At 56.0% G+C, this 18,321-nt stretch overlaps 1 protein-coding gene across 1 annotated transcript in view; it reads left to right on the top strand.

The window, feature by feature from the left end:
* The first annotated feature begins 8,125 nt into the window (after window positions 1-8,125).
* Window positions 8,126-18,321, top strand: part of GGA2 (golgi associated, gamma adaptin ear containing, ARF binding protein 2) — a 28,591-nt gene continuing 18,395 nt past the window's right edge. The window contains exons 1-2 of the mRNA XM_056138844.1: window positions 8,126-8,258; window positions 17,203-17,287. Of these exons, the coding sequence (XP_055994819.1) occupies window positions 8,171-8,258; window positions 17,203-17,287 (173 nt within the window). The 5' untranslated portion in view covers window positions 8,126-8,170. The remainder of the gene's footprint in view (window positions 8,259-17,202; window positions 17,288-18,321) is intronic.

Here is an 18,321-nt window from a genome sequence, read left to right as displayed (position 1 = left end):
CACTGGAGCCTCACTAGATGTAACTCTGCCAAGCACTGCCAGCTGTGACCCTGGTTGTCCCTGGTATGGCAGGGCCCCAGCCCTGAACTTCTGGCCTGCTCCCTGAGACCCCCCCCCCCCCGGGAGGTTTACACACACACACAACACAGGGTAATGGGCCCATCACCAACCCAGATGGCAACCAGCTAACAGCAGAACAGCTTACTGTCGGGGTGAGGGTCAGGACAGGCTCCGGGAAAGCTGCCCAGACTTCCAGGACTTGGGAATACCCCAGTCCCCCTCACTCTCCTGGCCCTGCGACTGCAGCCCTGTCCAGAGGGGGCCCTCTGCTCACTCTCCGCTGCCCCCAGGCCGCCCACTTCCTCCTTTCAGCACCCTCCTCTCCCCCACATCCCCATTCTCTCTGTTCTTTTGCTCCCAAAGGCTCTGCCAGTGGGACTGGGCAGCCTCAGGTGCCCTGTCTGTCTGAAGCAGCCACTTGCCTAGTGACGACTGAGCTGTGTCTCTATGAGGGGCAAAGTGCAAGACCTTAAGATTTGGGGGGTTTGGGATTTTTTTGTTTTTGTTTTGCTTTTTGGTCAACCCGGCACGCTCAGGGGTTACTCCTGGCTCTGCACTCAGGAATTACTCCTGGTGGTGCTCAGGGGACCATATGGAATGCCGGGGATCGAACCTGGGTCGGCTGCGTGCAAGGAAAACACCCTACCTGTTGTACTATTACTCTGACTACTGTTTGGGGGGTTTGGATTTTACTTTTTTTTTTTAGGGTTTTTCTAGGGTGTTAGCCGGCAATGCTCGTGATGCCAGGAATTGAACCTGGGTTGGGTTGTGTGCGAGGGAAGTGCTTTACCTCCTGTGGGGGGTCACACCTGCCGAATACTTATTTCTGCCTCTGTGCTCAGGGATCACTCCCAGTGGCACTTGGAGGACCATAGGTGGTGCTTGAAATTGAGGCAAGTACCTTCCTGTACTATCCGTCCAACGTGTGTGTGTGTGTGTGTGTGTGTGTGTGTAAATCTTTTTCTTGTTTGTACCGTAGGGAAGGAACCCAGGGCTTTATCTATATGCAACAGCTGCTCTGCTGATGAGCTGTGTCCCTCATTCATTCTTGGGTTTTGTTTGTTTTTGTATGTTAGCCTTTTTTACGTTTGCTAACTGGCCACACACTGAGACATTTTGACAGAGAACAGAGGGAAGGATTTGGAGGTTTCCAGGAAAGAACACAAAGGGGAAAGATAGTGGGGGGTGGGGGGGGTCAGATAACTTGACCAGCTGAGCACATGCTGGGTTCATTTCCAGTCTCCATATGTTTCCCAGAGCTGGGAACTGCTGGGAACAATTCCCGAGCCCACCACTGAGAAGAGCCTCTAGCACCTCCCCACTGGATGTGGCCCAAACCCAAAGCAAAAAAAACGGGAAGAAAGATGGAGTTGGGGTGCCGTAAACTTCCATCAGGCGTTCGGGAAGGAATGTGCTGGCAGAGGAATCATCAGCTTGCTCCTGATAAGGGGCGGAAGTCGCACGAGGTGGACGGGATGCCTGTCTCTGGCCGCTCATCATCCAGAAGGGGAGACAGGCCACGGACCACACAGGGAGTCCCAGGGGAAGGGGAGGCCAGAGGCGAACGTGCACAAGAGGGCTCCCTGCCTGGAAAGAAGGGCCGAGGAAGACTGCGCTGCAGTCACCAATTATTCTGTCTGCAGGCTGCTCCTAATTCTGCACTGAGCACCTGGACCACTGCCTCACAGCTCACACGGCTCAGAACCTTCCGGTTTGGGGGTGGAGGGTTAGGGCAGCAGCAACAGCTCCTAGAAATTAATTAGACTTTATATATATATATGTATATATATATAATTTTTTTTTGCTTTTTGGGTCACACCCGGCGATGCTCAGGGGTTACTCCTGGCTCATGCACTTAGGAATTACTCCTGGCAGTGTTCGGGGGGACCATATAGGATGCTGGGAATCGAACCCGGTTCGGCCATGCTGACTGCGTGCAAGGCAAACGCCCTACCCTCTGTGCTATCGCCCCAGCCCCCGACTTTTTATATTTTTTATTTTTTGCTTTTTGGGTGGGCTGGAGTGATAGCACAGAAGGTAGGGCGTTTGCCTTGCAAGCGGCCAACATGGCCGACCCGAGTTCGATACCTCCGCCCCTCTCGGAGAGCCCAGCAAGCTACTGAGACTATCTCGCCCTCAGGGAAAAGTCTAGCAAGCTACCCATGATGTATTCAGTATGCCAAACACAGTAACAGTTGTCACAATGGGCCCGCTCGAGCAAACTGATGAACAACGGGAGGACAGTGACAGCTTTTTGGGTCATACCTGGCAATGCTCAGGGGTTCCTCCTGGCTCTGCACTCAGGAATCACTCCTGGCAGTGCTCTGGGGACCCTCTGGGATGCTGGGGATCAAACCTGGGTCCGCCGCGTGCAAGGCAAACGCCCTCCGCACTGTACTATCACTCCGGCCCTAGAAAGACTTTTAAGGGGTTGGGCTGCGCATAGAGCGGGTAGGGCACTTACTGTGCATGCGGCCGACCCATGTGCAATCCTCAGCAACTCTTAGAGTCCCCTGGTCACTGTCTGAGTAACCTGTGAGCATCTCTGGGTGTGGCCCCAAAAGAGATTTGGCCTCATACCAGACTAGTGTAATCTGAAATACACTCTGCATTGTATGTAACGAGTCTTCCAGGTAATATAGGACTGGATTTTGTTTGTATTCGCTCCTGGCAGTGCTTAGGGAACCATATGGGATGTTGGAGATTGAACCAGGTCAGCCATGTGCAAGGCAAGTACCTGCAGATATCTCTCAGACCCTGGATCAGACCTGTCTGATCTGATCACTTTGACCTGTCTTAGCTGCTCTGATGACGTCAGGGCCCTTGAGATCTACGGCACCATTTGCATCAAACCCAAGGCTCCCAAGTTCGATTTACGCCTCTCTGTGAATCCTTCAGATCGTATTTCCTTGCCCTGCCCCTCTTTCCCAAGCCTCCTTCTTCTCTTCATTGCTTTTCTTCTTTTCGTCAAATTCCTTCTCTTAACTTAAGGCTCACGCTCCTATTCAAAGGAGAGGCAGTCTCAAGAGTTTATCTTCTGTTCTTCAAGTTCCATCCTAGGGTCTGTTTTCTTCATTTTCCAAATGAAAATTCACTCTGTGTGTGTGTGTGTGTGTGTGTGTGTGTGTGTGTGTGTGTGTGTGTGTTACATACCAGTATTAATATTTTATGCTTTTGGGGTACGGTTGACTGCACCATTACTTTCATCATGCAAAGACATAGAATGTCTCTGGCGATCATCGGAGATGGGAGCCTTATTTCTGCCTCATGTATGTGCGAGGTCTAGGTGACCCACAGATGTGCCTGGTCTCGAGGGCTGCACCCCGCAGGGCTCAGGGGACAGTGTGACACTGGGAACAGAACGGAGGTCGGCCCCATACAAGGGGCTTCACTGCTGTGCTTTCTTGTAAATCCTGTTTTACTGAAATTCAGTGTCGACAAACTGCTATGCCCGTGAGGAATGGATGTGTCCGTGCCTTTGAGCAAAGGGTGGGGAAGGGTGTGTGGGTCCCTCCCTGCTCTCCCGCCATCTGCTAAAGCAGGGTGCATGTAGAGGGCATGCAGTAAAGGGTCTTATTCTCGCTTCTTTTTGGCCTGCACAGCGGGTAGGGCATTTGCCTTGCACGCTGCCGACCTGGGTTTGATTCCTCCGTCCCTCTTGGAGAGCCCGGCAAGCTACCGAGAGTATCCCGCCCGCACAGCAGAGCCTGGCAAGCTCCCTGTGGCGTATTCGATATGCCAAACACAGTAACAACAAGTCTCATCGTGGAGACGTTACTGGTGCCCACTCGAGCAAATCGATGAACAATGGGAGGACAGTGCTACAGTGCCTGGATCAGAGAGATGCTCAAAGGGCCGAGTTCATTTCATGTTTCCATGTAGGGGCGCTGGGTTTGATCCCTGGTACCCTGAGCCCTGCCAGAAGTGATTCTTGAGCATGGAGCTGGGAAAAATTCCAGAACACTGCTGGGTGTGACCCATATCACAAACAAACAAAAGAAATAGTTGCCAGACCTGGCATATAGGTGATGATACAGGTTTGATCCCCGACACCCTATATGGTCCCTCTGATGTAGGTGAACCCCACAGGTGGCTCACGTGAGTCAGGAGGAGAAAAAGACAGTCACCTTCTCCCACTCCGCCTCTGCCACCCGGGACCCACTGGGAAGACTAGGACTGGTAAAGTCTGTGATGAGCCCCTGCTTGGCACGGGCTTGAGCCCCGCCAGGTGGCCGCTGAAGCCCACTCCAGGCGGTCTTCTCGGCACGGGAGTCAATCCCCACCACCTGATTTCTTGGGGAGCCACAGACTCAAGCTGGGGCGAGGATTTGCTTTTTGCAGGAAAGGAGAATCCGGTCCCAGGCCTTACCCAGGGTTCTTGTCTCACTCGCAGAAAAGAATTTCAGGAGTAGACGAGCAGTGAAGTAAAACAGATTTTATTTGCAGGAGTTTTAAAGGGAAGGAGGAAGAGAAAGTGGGAGAGAGCGGAGAGTAAAAGCGACAGAGTGCCGTGCTCAAGAGAGAACGAGGGCTTCTCCAAGGGTGGAGAGTGAGCCCCTACACGCAGATCCCAGCATTCGATAGGAAAGCAGCAAAGTCCACATCTCAAGAGTGGAGATGTGGGCGACCCGTGCTCAGGCACCACATGTGCTCGGCCAAGCAGGCACAGGCAGCACGTGGGCTCAGGCAGCATACGTGCGCCATTCCTTTGCCCAAGGTGTCTTTTATAGGCTCTTCTCAAGGTGTCTTTCATAGGAACTTCATGGGGAGGGGTCCAACCTCCTCAGGGTGTGCTGAAGGTCTTATCAGGTCTGTTTTCTGTATCCACAGGGTGGATCAGTCTGAGGATTTTCCTCCCAGAAGTTCTGTTGACCTAAGTTTTATTGCCCAGGACCTTTCCATATGTACTTGCCTACATCATCGCAAGCCTTGCCAGGAGTGATTCCTGAACACAGAGCCAGGAATAAGCCCTGAGCACTTCCAGGTGTGGCCCAAAACACAAAAAACAAAAAATTGTTGCTGACATCTGGTAGTTTGAAAGCCACTGACATACATGTCAAATTTTAAATGATGCCTGGGAAGATAGCTCAATGGCTGGACCACATGCTTTTCATGGGAGAGCCCCGAGTTTGATCCCAGCTCTGCCCCGTGTGGCCTGACAGCAAATTCAACCAAACCATCTCCACCACAAAATACAATTCCTGTACAGAAGGTCTACCCCTGACGTGATGCTATTTTGGAACTTTGGAAGCAATTCACTCTGGACAAACTCAGGAGGGTGGGACTCCTCTGATAGGTAGCGGCTGGCTAAGGGGCAGAAACAAGCCTTTCCCCCGGCTCCGGAACATCAGCAGGGGGTCAGGCTGGAGTGATAGCACAGCAGGTAGGACGTTTGCCTTGCATGTGGCCGACCCGGGTTCGATTCCTCCATCCCTCTTGGAGAACCCAGCAAGCTATTGAGAGTATCCCACCCGCACGGCAGAGCCTGGCAAGCTCCCCGTGGCATATTCGATATACCAAAAACAGTAACACCAAGTCTCACCATGGAGACGTTTCTGGTGCCCGCTTGAGCAAATAGTTGAGCAACTGGAGGACAGTGCTACAGTGCTCCTGAACATCAGCAGGGGGTCGGCCCTCTGCAAACCAGGCCGTGGGCTCCTGCCACCAGGTGCTGGGTCTGCCTGGCCCCAGACCTATGAAAAACAGCTGTCTGGCATTTATTTATTCAGCTTTTTGGGTCTCACCCAGCGATGTTTAGGGTTTTCTCCTGCCTCCACACTCAGGAATCATTCCTGGCAGTGCCCTAGAGACCATGTGGGATGACAAAGATTACACCTGGGTCGGCCACATACAAGGCAAATACCCAACCCACTGTTACCACTCTGGCCCCCAATCTCCCTTTGAAAAGTGGTCATACCCTCCTGCTCAGTTCTGGTGCTCAGAGCGGATGGTGCTCAAGCTATTGGAAGAATGAAATATTTAGTATAGGTTGACTACATAATACTACTTTGGACAAACTGGCAGGCTACCGAATCTAACCTGCCCACACGGCAGAGTCTGGCAAACTCCCTGTGGCGTACCCAATATGCCAAATACTAGTAACAATGAAGGGTCTCATTCTCCTAACTCTGAAAGAGCCTTGAATAGGGCACTTTTTTTTTTAAAGTCTCAGGGCTAGGACGAAGGAGACGTTACTGGGGCCTGCTCGAGGCAATCGACGAACAACAGGATGGTTGTGATTGTGATTGTGATTGATTGACTACATAATATATGGGAAGTGTGATTTTTTTTGGGGGGAGGGATTGTTCTTTAATAAAATAAGCAAGTCAATGTCCAGTACATTGTTCTGTGTTGTGAACAAAAGCAGAGTAGAGAGAGAAATCAGGGAGGTGTCTTCTTAGAGGTGGTGGTCTAGGAGGACTTTAGTTAGCCTTAAAAATGCTAAAACAGGGGCCAGAGCTATAGTACGGTGCGTTTGCCTTGCACATGGCAGATCCAAGTTCCATCCCCAGGGACCCATATAGACCCTGGAGCACTGCCAGGAGTGATCCCTGAGCACAGTCAGGAGTAACTCCTGAGCATTGCTGTGTGTGGCCCAAACACCAGAAGGAAAAACAAATACTTAAAAGAGAGGCTGGATAACCATGCCGCCAGAACCCGCGCTAGGCTGTTTAACTCGGGGCACCCCTTCTCGTCCTTAGGGACCCAGCACCAGCCGCCGAAAACCCCCAGAACTCAGCCGCCGCCATGCTCACAGCCGCTCTCCACACACTCGGGCAGAACCTCACCCGTGAATGAATGTATTCCTGGACTGTGTGGCCATATTCGCAGCCGCATGACACTTTAAACCACACACCCTACCCATACTCCAAGATTGCTGCACCACATTTGATAGGGTTCAAAGTAGGAGGCAACCAAGCTTAGAGGGAAATATACTTTTTTTAAAACATATATATGTATATATCTATAGCTATCTATCTATCTATCTATCTATGTATCTATCTATAGCACACAAGGCTCAACCTTTAACAGCATATTAGTGATCTCTTGTAGAAGGGCTTACTGGCCCCTGGGTGAAATACGACAACCTACACACTCTTTCCTCTAAGGATACTTTTTTTGTAGCATTTTGAGTGTTTTTTCATGATAAACAACAATGCACTGCACTGTCCTCCTGTTGGTCATTGATTTGCTTGAGCGGACCCAGTAATGTCTCCATCATGAGACTTATTGTTACTGTGTTTGGCATATCGAGTACCTCACGGGTAGCTTGCCAGGCTTTGCCATGCGGGCGAGATACTCTCGGTAGCTTGCCAGGCTACAAAACATATTATTTCAGTTCTGCTTTGGGGCAGAGATTAGGGCTCGTGATTGAAACATCTAAAATATGGTGGTGGGAAGGAGTAATGGTGGTGGGATTGGTGTTTGAATATCAAATGTAATCAAATATCGTGAACTACTTTATAAAATAAAAAACATTTAAAAATTTACCAAAAAAAGGGGCTGGAGAGGGAATACGGTAGATCGGATGCTTGCCTTGCAAGTGGCTGACCCAGGTTCAATCCCAGGCGCCTCCTATGGTCCCCAAGCCGGCTAGAAGAGCCAGGAGCAAGCCTTTGCAAAGCACTGCAGGGTGCTCCACTGGTTCCCCCAGCCCCCGGCCAGGCCAGGAGTCAGCCCTAGGCACTGCTGGGTGTGGTCCCCAAACCAAAATAAAAATATTTTTTAAAAAAAGATGCTAAAACGATTGATCCTTGTTTATCTGAAATTCAAGGTGAGATGGGCATGACCTTCTGTTATCTGGCAAATCCACTTTCGCAGGTCCAGATGGGCAAAGCTGCCCGGGTGGGCCGGGAGAGGGGTGTGTGTGTGTGTGTGTGTGTGTGTGTGTGTGTCCGGGGTGGTTCCCGAGTGGCCCCCCGCCCGCCCGGGCTCGGCGGAGGCGTGGCCTCCCGGGTGGGCGTGGCTCCAACAGCCCCGCCCCGCCCCGCCCCGCGGGTCACGTGCCGCCCCGCGCCTGCCGCGTCGGCAGCCCCGGAGCGCGCCAGACGGCGGCGGCCGCGGGGGTGGACGCGGGGCTGGACGCGGTCCCCGAGCAGCCGGGCCGGGCATGGCAGCGACGGCGGTGGCGGCGGGGGCCGAGGCGGCCGAGGGCGCCCCGCGCCCGCCCGCGGCGGCGGCGCTGGAGCTGTGGCTCAGTGAGTACCGGGGCCGCCCCTGGCGCGGGTCCAGCGCCGCACGTGAGGCCCCGCCGTCCTCCGCGGACCCTCGGGAAGGGCAGGTGGCCCCGCAGCCCCCCCACCCCCCCCAGGACCCCAGGACCTTCCCGGGCCAGCCGGAGCCGCCTTGGCGGTGCGCGGACCTCGCCCTCGCGCGCTGGCGTCCGCAGCGTTTCCTCCGACCCTGCCCCTGGGCCAGTCCCACGCTGACCACCCCGAGAGCGCGTCCATTATTCACCCCGGTTCCGAGCCAGCGACAGGGACCCCGGGCCGGGGCTGGGGGGCCAGCAGCGCCCCATCCGCCAGCCTCTGCGGCCGCGAGCCCGCTTGCAAAACTGGAGCTTTTCTTTAATTTTTCTTTTTTTTTGTCTTGGGGGCCACACCCCGCAGTCCTCAGGGCTGACTCCAGCTCTGCACTCGGCTCAGGGGTCACTCCTGGCAGGGGTCGGCCGGGGGGCGCCTGCGGGGGGCCCAGTGGGGGTGCTGGGGATCGAACCCGGGTCAGCCGGGCGCCAGGCAAGCGCCCTCCCTGCTGTACTGTCTTCTCTCTGGCCCTGGCCGCAGCTTTGAACGTCCACACAGGCTCATTGTCCCTTTGGCACAGGCCGCCCCTGGCCAGCTTGGACATCTGTTCCCCCTTAATCCCCCTCTGCATCCCATCTGTTCCCGGGTTCTGTTCCGCAGGAACATTGTGTGTTGTGGTCTCCCTGACCTCCAGGGGAAACCGAGGTTCAGAGGAGGTAGGACATGGCCCATTGTGTGTAGTGTGCCTGCTGGGCGCTGGCTTCCAGAACCATGGGGGTTTTTGTTTTGTTTTGTTTTAGTGGATCCAAGCTGATTTCCCCCCCAGGACAGGGCCTGGTTGTAAATCACGAGGGTGGGTGGTTGTGGGGGGGTGGGGGTGTTTGTTTAAAGGAGCAGCAGGGTCCCCAGGGAGACAGCTTTCCGGTGGAGCAGGAGGCCTCAGAGCAGGAGACTCCATAGGCAGGAGCCGGTCGCCAGCGCAAAGCCAAGTGGGGCAGGAGCAGAGCCTGGAGAGCAAACAGGGGTTTGGCTTGCTCAGAAGGGAGTTTCGTCAGGGCCTGGAGCGAGTGCCCCGTGGGCAGGGTGCTTTGGCCTTGCACGTGGCAGACCCGGGTTCTGTTCCCAAGCCTGCCCGGGTGGGTCCCCAACCCCAAACAGGAGTTCGTATTTATGATGCATATGTGTTTGGTTCTTGGACAACAGCTGGGACCTCTCAGGGCTTATTCCTGGCTCCGTGCTCAGGGATCGGTCCTGGCTGTGCCTCGGGGAACCAGATGTGTCGCCACCCCCCCCCCCCCCAAGAGAAGAAGAACATTGGGGGCTGGACCTGTCGTATAGCGGGTAGGGCGGGAATCAAACCAAATTGACCAGGTCCAAGGCACGTCCCTGCCAGCCTTGTTCTCCCTCCAGTCCCAGGAGTTTGATGCTTTAATCTGCGGTCCAGGGGAGTGTTGGTGTTTCAGCGAGAGGTGCTGTGGTCAGGTTCTTCTGTTAGAAGCATCCTTGGGTTAGAAACGTTGGAACCACAGCACAGGGGGCCTTGAGGACTCACACGAGCACCTCGAGCACCTACACTGCAGCATCTGGTCATGAGTTTGAAACCCAGGTGCCCCACATGCGCTGTGGGCTTCCCGAAAGCTCGGCTGCCTGTATTCCCTGGCACCAGACACTCAAGGGTGTGATTCCCCCCATCTCCCCCAGCCCCCTTCCCCAGCACCCCTTTCCTTCCAGTGAGCACTGCTAGTAAAAAGATGCAAGATCTGTGGTGGCTTCTGGTGAGACCGAGTGAGCACTGCGGAGGTCCCAAGCTGCCCACCACAACCAGCGCTCGTGTGCTGCTAGGAGCCGGCGCCTCCGCCAGAGAGCCAGCTGCCGGGTGTGAAGCGGCCGGAGTGCAGCCTGCCACAGCGACGGGGCACCGAGGGAAGGAGGGGGATTAAAAACAGACGAGAAAAATGGACGGTGCTATAGTACAGCGGGGAGGGCATTTGCCTTGCATGCGGCCGACCCGGGTTCGATTCCCGATATCCCATATGGTCCCCCGAGCACCACCAGGAGTCTTCCTGACTGCGGAGCCAGGAGGAACCCCTGAGCATTACTGGGTGTGACCCAAAAAGCACCGTAGCACTGTCCTCCCGTTGTTCATCGATTTGCTCAAGCAGGCACCAGTAACGTCTCCATTGTGAACTTGTTGTCACTGTTTTTGATCCCCTCCCCCCCAAAAAGTATGAGGAATAAAGCAGAGGAACAGACACAGCACAGCAAACCCTTGGGTTCTGATTTTGGCTGTGCTTGGGCCACACCCAGTGATGCTCAGGGCTTGCTCCTCGCTCTGTGCTCAGGAATCACTCCTGGCGGGGCTTGGAGCTCGAACCCGGGGTAGACGTGTGCAAGGCAAATTCCCTGATGTACTACCGCTCCAGCCTGCAAGCCCTTGGGTTCTGGCTGTCCTCCTGACTGGGCAGGTGGGCTTGAGAGTCCCCTCCCAACCATGAGGTGTGCCAACAGGGTGGAGACTGGCACTCATGTGGAGCCCCAGGAGGGGTCCCTTCTGGAGTCACCGAGCATGGCCCCCAAGGGCAGGCAGACACAGCAGAGGGCTGAGGGGGGGTTATCAGTGCTTCGGTGGAGGTGTGGAGGGTATCAGGCATTTGAGAAGGTGTGTCCTTGGACTTCTGAACCCGTTCCCAAGGTCATAAGCCAACATTAATTTCATGTTTTTAAAAAAGATGTTTTGAGGGGCCAGCGGGAGGGTCCGGCAGGTGGGGCATTTGTTTTGTGTGTCGTTCACTTGAATTCCATCTCCGGCACCCCACATGGCCCCCTGAGCACCTCCAGGTGTGAACACCGAGCACCTCCGGGCGTTGTTCCCAAAATACAAGAATAAAAAAAGATGCTTGAGTAGGGGCTGGAGAGAGAGTGTGGAGGTCAGGCGCCTGCCTTGGGTGGGGCCGACCCCAGTTTCATTCCCAGCACCACATCAGGCTCCCTGAGTACAGAGCCAGGAGGGAGCCCTAAGTTGGACCCCAACCCTCACCACGCCCCCCAAAAAGTTATCTAGGTAGTGGTTAGGGGCTCAGGTCGGGTCAGGGCAGTGAGGATGGAGGGATGATGAGGACAGGGAGTGGATGTCCATCTGGAGCGCTGTGCGTGGCCCCGGGCTGCAGGCCAGCGCCCGGCTCAGGCCCTGGGCAGGAGCAGCTGGTCTGCGGTGTGGCTGGTGGGTGCCCAGGTTCCCCCTTTCTCATGGGGCCCCTTCCCAGCACCCCCAGCTGGCAGCTGCTTGTCAGAGAGCCCTGGCGGGTGGAGGCCATGGCAGGGGCCGGGGGGAGGGGCCCGCACTGAGCCTGGACAGGGCGCAGGCAGCCCAGGTGGGAGTTGGGATCCTCGGCATTCAGGAAGCGATGGGACAAGCAGCCTCAGCGGGCACAGGGAGAAACGGGGTCCCCCGAGCCCTGATCCCCGGGGCGTGTACTGCTAGATTGAGGTGGGGGAAGCGGGATTCCGGGGGTGTGACCCCCCCCCCACGTCACTGGTGAGGTTTCTCAGTCTGATGGAGGGGCCGGAAGGTCTCTGAGGAGGAGGACGGGGAGGGCTGAGGAGGGGAGCACTGCAGCTGAATGGGTGAGGGGGTGGGGAGCCCCTGGTGGGAGCATCTCCCTGTCAGCCATTCAGGGCCCTGGGCAGGATCTTCCTTCTAGATAGGGCTAAACCTCTCTCAACCCCCCCTCCTCGCCCCCACATTTTTTTTTTTTTTTGCTTTTTGGTCCATACCCAGGTTGGCTTGTGCAAGGCAGACACCCTGCCCTCCCCACTGTATTGTCACTCCACCTCCACAGACACACATTTAGATTGGTTTTCCTGTGTGTGAGAGTGAGTGTGTGTGTGTGTGTGTGTGTGTGTGTGTGTGTGTTGCTTGGTGTTTGGGCCACCCCTGGTGATGCTCAGAACTTACACTGTCCTTGGCCCACCCAAGGGATCCTCCTGGGTGGGGCTCAGGGCACCGTATGGGGTACTGAGGATGGAACCTGGGTCAGCCACATGCAAGGCAAGCCCCCTACCGCTTCACTATCGCTCTGGCCCCTTTTTCTCTCGCCCACCTCCTTTTTATTTTATTTTAGTTTTGCTTTTGGGTCACATCCAGCGATGCTCAGGGGTTCCTCCTGGCTCTGCACTCAGGAATTACTCCTGGCGGTGCTTGGGGGACCCTATGGGATGCTGAGGATCGAACCCGGGTCTCCGCGTGCAAGGCAAACGCCCTCCCCACTGTACTGTCGCTCCAACCTTCCCTACCTCTTTTTTTAAAAGAAGATTGTATAGCAGGTAAGACACTTACCTGGTGTGTGTCCAACCTGGGTCCAGTCCCCTGCACCCCATATGGCCCCCCGAGCCCTGCCAGGAGTAATCTCCGAGCACAGACCCAGGAGTAAGCCCTGAGCACTTCTGGGTGAGGCCCAAACCAAAATGAAAAATAGTGTTTAAAAGTTTGACAGCGGGTACCTGGGAAGAACAGCAGTGTAAAGGCGTGAAACGGAGTGGGGTGCTCGTGGGCCCGTTTCTGCCGAAGTGCTCGGGAAGCTCCTCCTCTGTAGCTGCAGAAGCTGTTGGGGAGGGGGCGGTGCGGAGGAAGCAGAGCTCTTCAGGTCCCCGGGGTCTGAAGCAGGAGCTAAGGACTGTACACGGGCAAACCCATTTCCCAGTAATACTCCCCACCCCAGTTACGTTGGGGGCCGAGATGGAGCCGGGGCTGGCGGTGTCGTGGGGACACTGGGAGAGGCCGGCGAGGGGGAGAAAGGACCCCCGAGAGTCGGGGTTTTCAGCCAGTGGCGCTGGGCCCCCAGGACTGAGGAATTCTGTGTTGTGGGCCTGGCCTGTGTTGGAGGAAGTTTGATGGAATCCCCCATCTTGACCTTCTAGATGCAGGCGCCCCCCAACCTCCTTTCATGGCCCCTGGAGATGCCACACGGTGGCCCCTGGCGGAAGGTGCTCCCGTGAGAGTCGAAGAGTTGGGACTGGAGCGTTAGTTGGGTGTGTCGGGCGCGCATCTGGCCCACGGCTGACGCGGGTTTAGTCTTTGGCACCACATATGGCCCCCTGAGCCCTGCCAGGAGTTAGCCCCCAGCACAACCAGGTGTGACCCTCCAAAGCAACAAGAATGCAAAGAAAAGTGTTTAAGAATGGACTTGGAGGGGGTCGGTGCGATAGTACAGTGGGGAGGGCGCTGACCTTGTTCAATCCCCAGCATTTCACAGGGGGTCCTGCCAGGAGTGATTCCTGAGTGCAGAGCCAGGAGTAAACCCTGAGTGTGGGTGTGACCCCAAGACCACCACTAAAGTATGGATTTTAAGAGATCGAGTTTGGACCTCAGAGATATGTCTTGGTGGTGCTGTGTGTGTGTGTGTGTGTGTGTGTGTGTGTGTGTGTGTGTAGAGATAGCAGTAGTGGAGAGCACCCCAGGTGTCTTCTTTTTTTTTTTTTTATTGAATCACTGTGGGAAAAGTTACAAAGCTTTCAGGTTTAAGTCTCGGCCATGCAATCATCAAACACATTTCCCTTCACCAGTACTCATTTTTCACCACCAAGAACCCCAGTATTCCCCCTCCCAACCCTCCCAATGCCTGTGAGGCAGATGAATTCTAGTTAACACTCTCTCTACTTTGATTAGATTCATTGTTTTGACAAAAGATGCACCATTGCCCCGGTGTCTTCTGAGGACCTCGGAGTCAGGGCCTTGCTCTGGCAGCTGAGGCTCTGCCAGAGAAGAGTGAAAATCCCCCCGGGGGGCATCACACACCCCAAGAGTGAATCTGGCTGACACTTAGGATAGCCCCTGGCACCAGCTACGGTGGTGCTCTCCCTGGGCTGGAGGCAGGAATCAACCGGGGCTGGCTGAGCCCGAGACCCCCTGCTGGACACCAGGAAGCTCAAAGGTGCCCCATGGGGCCCCAGGGCCTCCCTGCCCTGCACAGCCACCCTCCCTGGGTTTATTTTGGTCCTGGGCACCCATGTGGGGAGAGATAGCGCCTGTCCAGTGGGGTGTGGCCAGCTGTTAACCCTCTCTGTGCCAGGCAGGGCCACATCTGAGCTTCTGGGTCCCTTGGGTTACCCCTTCGGGGCCACTGGCCTGCTCTGTTTAGGAGAGCTTTTCTCTGTCCAGGCGGGGTGCCCTGCGTTCCCATTGGTCCTTCTTTGTCCCCCTGGGGGTGTGGGAGTGGTCTGGGTGGCGGGGCCAGCATCACAAGTTAGAGCACTTGCAGGCAGGTTCCCCTGGCTCAGGGCTCAGGGCTCACTCCTGGCTCTGTGTTCAGGGTTCACGCCTGATTCTGTGCTCAGGGGTCACGCCTGGCTCTGTGTTCAGGGGTCACTCCTGATTCTCTGTTCAGGGGTCCCTCCTGGCTCAGTGCTCAAGGGTCTTTCCTGGCGTTGTGCTCAGGGCTCACCCTGGTGGGGGTGAGGGGGTCAGCACGGGTCGGGCCGTGTGCAGTGCACTGCTTATACCCCAGGGAGCACTTTGATGACAGGGCCCTTCCCAGGGAAATGTGTGTCCTCTGAGCTCCTCCTCTCTTGGGCTCAGACACGCCCTGGGGCTCAGCTGAGTGGAGGCAGGTGGTCTGGAGCAGGGTCCTGCGGGGAGGAGGGTGCGGAGGGCTCTGCTCCTAGCGCGGTCTCTGCTGGGGTGGGTTCTGCTCTGGGGTCTGTCATGTGCCGAAGACGTTGCTTTTCTTAAGGCGAATTCCTGAGTGTTCTCTGCCCAGCACGGTGTCTTGGGGGCTGAAGGTGGCTCAGCGAGCCTGAGCGAGTACTGTGCATGCTGGAGACCCAGCCACACTGTGGTTCCCGGAGCAACCCCTGAGCACTGAACTGGGAGTAGTTCCTAAGTACTGCTGGATGTGGGCCCCCGAGACAAAAAAAAAAAAGTCAGTTTTTGAAACCGGAACTATCTCAGACCTCTGAGATCATCGTGTTGCTTTGTCACGGCGGAGGGCTTGGCGCTTGGCTCAGCTCGGTGGGTTTTCCTTCCTTCCGGCTGCATTCTCTGCCGTTGGCGGGGAGGCGGGGGCTGGCGCTCACCCCGCCGGGCCTCTCTGTCCCTCGTCCAGTCCCCTGCTCAGGTGTTGGTGCTCTCCTCATGAGCTGCCTTAACCTTGGCGCTAATGAAGTCTCGTCAAGCTTCAGGGGTGCAGAATCGCAGACGACTCGGACCCTCTGGGTCAGACGCCCCAAGAATCGCTGCTTTAGGGGTTCATTGGCAGTGTCTGGGATCGAACCGAGGTCTTCACACACGCAAGGAAGGCAGGAGCTCTCCTGGCCACATCCCCAGCCAAAGAAGGAGGCGACCTCGAGCTGGGATTCTTTTTGTTCGGGTTTGGGTCGGGGTTTTTAGGAGGTGGTAGCTCTGGTAGGGTTCTGGGGACCGTTCGGGGTGTCCAGGTCTCCGTGCGCAAGGCAGCGCCCTCCCCGCTGTTGTGTCTCCCCGGCCCCCCAACCTGAGTTTTGCTCAGACACGCTCATCTCAGGATCCTTCCCTGTGGGCCAGAGAGAGAATTCTAGCAAATCCCAGGCATAGCCCTTCCCGCCTCCGGGCTCTCCCTCCCAGGCCCAGGCTTTGCGCTTAGGGGATCCCCAAGCACTGGGAGGGCCCCCAACAGAAACAGCCAGAAAAATAGACGAGTTCCTGAGAAAAGCTCTGGTTTCCTCTTTTCTGAGGAACTCGGGCTCAGGAGCACAGGGCCGTGACCCCAGCAAGGATGGAGGGTGGAAATCCCCTTTTTTGGGGGTGGGGAGATCGGTCTGCTGGAAGTAGAACCCAGGCTCAGGCTTCAGCTCAGACCTTGGAGGCTGTTTGATCCCCTCTCCTCCCCCAGAGGGGTCCCCATTATAAAAGAGGGACAGGGAGGTTGGAGGGTAGGTGGAGGCTCTGGAGGAGGGAGGCCAAGGTTCAGAGTTGCAGCATGGGCAGAGCTATAGGGGGCAGGGGGAGGGCATGGTGCGGGGGAGGGAGTGGAGTCCGGGTGGGAGGAGGGGGGCTGTGCTCCACCCTCTGGGAACAGCCAGGTGCCTTACTCTTCAAGGTGTTTTTTTTTGGGGGGGGTCACACCGGCGATGCACAGGAGTTACACCTGGCTCTGCACTCAGGAGTTACTCCTGAGGACGGGGAGGGCTGAGGAGGGGAGCACTGCAGCTGAATGGGTGAGGGGGTGGGGCGCCCCTGGTGGGAGCACCTCCCTGTCAGCCATTTAGGGCCCTGGGCAGGATCTTCCTTCTAGATAGGGCTAAACCTCTCTCAACCCCCCCTCCTCGCCCCCACATTTTTTTTTTCTTTTTGGTCCATACCCAGTGGTGCTCAGGGCTTACTCTTGGCTCTGCACTCAGAAATCACTCCTGGTGGTGCTCAGGGGACCATATAGGATGCTGGGAATCGAACCCGGGTCGGCCGCGTGCAAGGCAAACGCCCTACCCGCTATGCTATCTCTCCAGCCCCTCAAGGTGTTTTTTGAAAATGATTTGTTTTTTCTTTTTGGGTCATACCCAGTGATGCTTAGGGGTTGCTCCTGGCTCTGCACTCAGGAATTACTCCTGGCAGTGCTCAGGGGACCCTATGGGATACTGGGAATCAAATCCGGGTCAGCTGCATGCAAGTTGAACTCCTACCCACTGTGCTCTCGCTCCAGCCCCTGGGCTTTGGTTTTGGGGCCACAACTGGCAGTGCTCAAGAGTCAGGACTGACTCTTGACTCTGCACTCAGGAAATCGCTCCTGGTAGTGCTCGGGGGACCATAACGGGGTCTCGAGGATCGAACCCTGGTCAGCTGCGTGCACGGCAAGCGCCCTAGTACTCTTGAGCAAGTGCTGTTGCCTCTGGCCCCTCATGACACTTTCCCTTTCTGTCCCTCTGGCAGACAAAGCCACGGACCCAAGCACCCCCGAGCAGGATTGGTCAGCCATCCAGAACTTCTGCGAGCAAGTGAACACTGACCCCAGCGGGTAAGGCAGCCTCTGGCTCTGGGAACACCGCCTGTGACCGGACTCGCTTCCCCCACCCCCCACGATCTACCCAGAATGTTTCCTCTAGAAATAGCAAATACGTGTGGTTTTAATTTTTTTTTGAATTTTTTTGGCTTTTGGGGCCACACCCAGCAATGCTTAGGGGTTACTTCTGACTCTGCACTCAGGAATTTCTCTTGTCGGTGCTCGGGGGACCATATGGGATATCAGGGATCGAACCCGGGTTGGCCGCGTATAAGGCAAATGCCCCTACAGTACTCTGGCCCCTCATGTGTTTTTATCTTCAAAATGACAAAAAAACAGGATTGTTTCTTCGTTTTCTTTCTTTTTTTAAATTTTATGCAGGGGAATACTCCTGGCAGTGCTCAGGGCTTACTCCTGCCTCTGTGTTCAGGGATCTTGTGGGGTGCCGGGGACAGAACCTGGGTCTCTGGTCATGTGGAAGACCAGCACCCTACCCGCTGGGCTGTCCTGCAGCCTGAGCCAGTGTCTTTTTTTTTTCCTTTTTGGGTTACACCTGGTGATGAATAGGGGTTACTCCTGGCTCATGCACTCAGGAATCACTCCTGGTGGTACTTGGGACCACATGGGATGCTGGGAATCGAACCCGGTTTGGCTGCGTGCAAGGCAAACGCCCTATCCTCTGTGCTGTGGCTCCAGCCCTGAGCTAGTGTGTCTTAAGACAAATCAGGAAAAGGTTTTGTGTTTTCTTTCCAAAGTGTCTGGATAGGAACGGAAGATCCAGTCAGGGGGCCGGAGTGATGGGACAGCAGGGAGGGTGTTGGCCTTGCACGCTGCCGACCCGGGTTCCACCCCCGACAACCCCTATGGTCCCCATGCACCACCAGGAGTGATTCCTGGGTGCAGAGCCAGGAGTCAGCCGTGAGCACCACCGGGTGTGGGACCCCCAGTGAATAGAGTCAGGCGGCTACTGCGTCCACTCTGCCATCTCTGAGGCACTGACCGTGTCCCCCTGCACTGGTGTTTCCTGAGTGTCTCTCCCTGGGCTGCAG

The sequence above is a fragment of the Sorex fumeus genome, unplaced genomic scaffold, assembly GCF_029834395.1.
Source record: "Sorex fumeus unplaced genomic scaffold, SorFum_2.1 ptg000130l, whole genome shotgun sequence".
NCBI lineage: Eukaryota > Metazoa > Chordata > Mammalia > Eulipotyphla > Soricidae > Sorex > Sorex fumeus.
The sequence above is the reverse complement of the archived record's forward strand: the minus strand, read 5'-3'. Positions and strand labels throughout refer to the sequence as shown.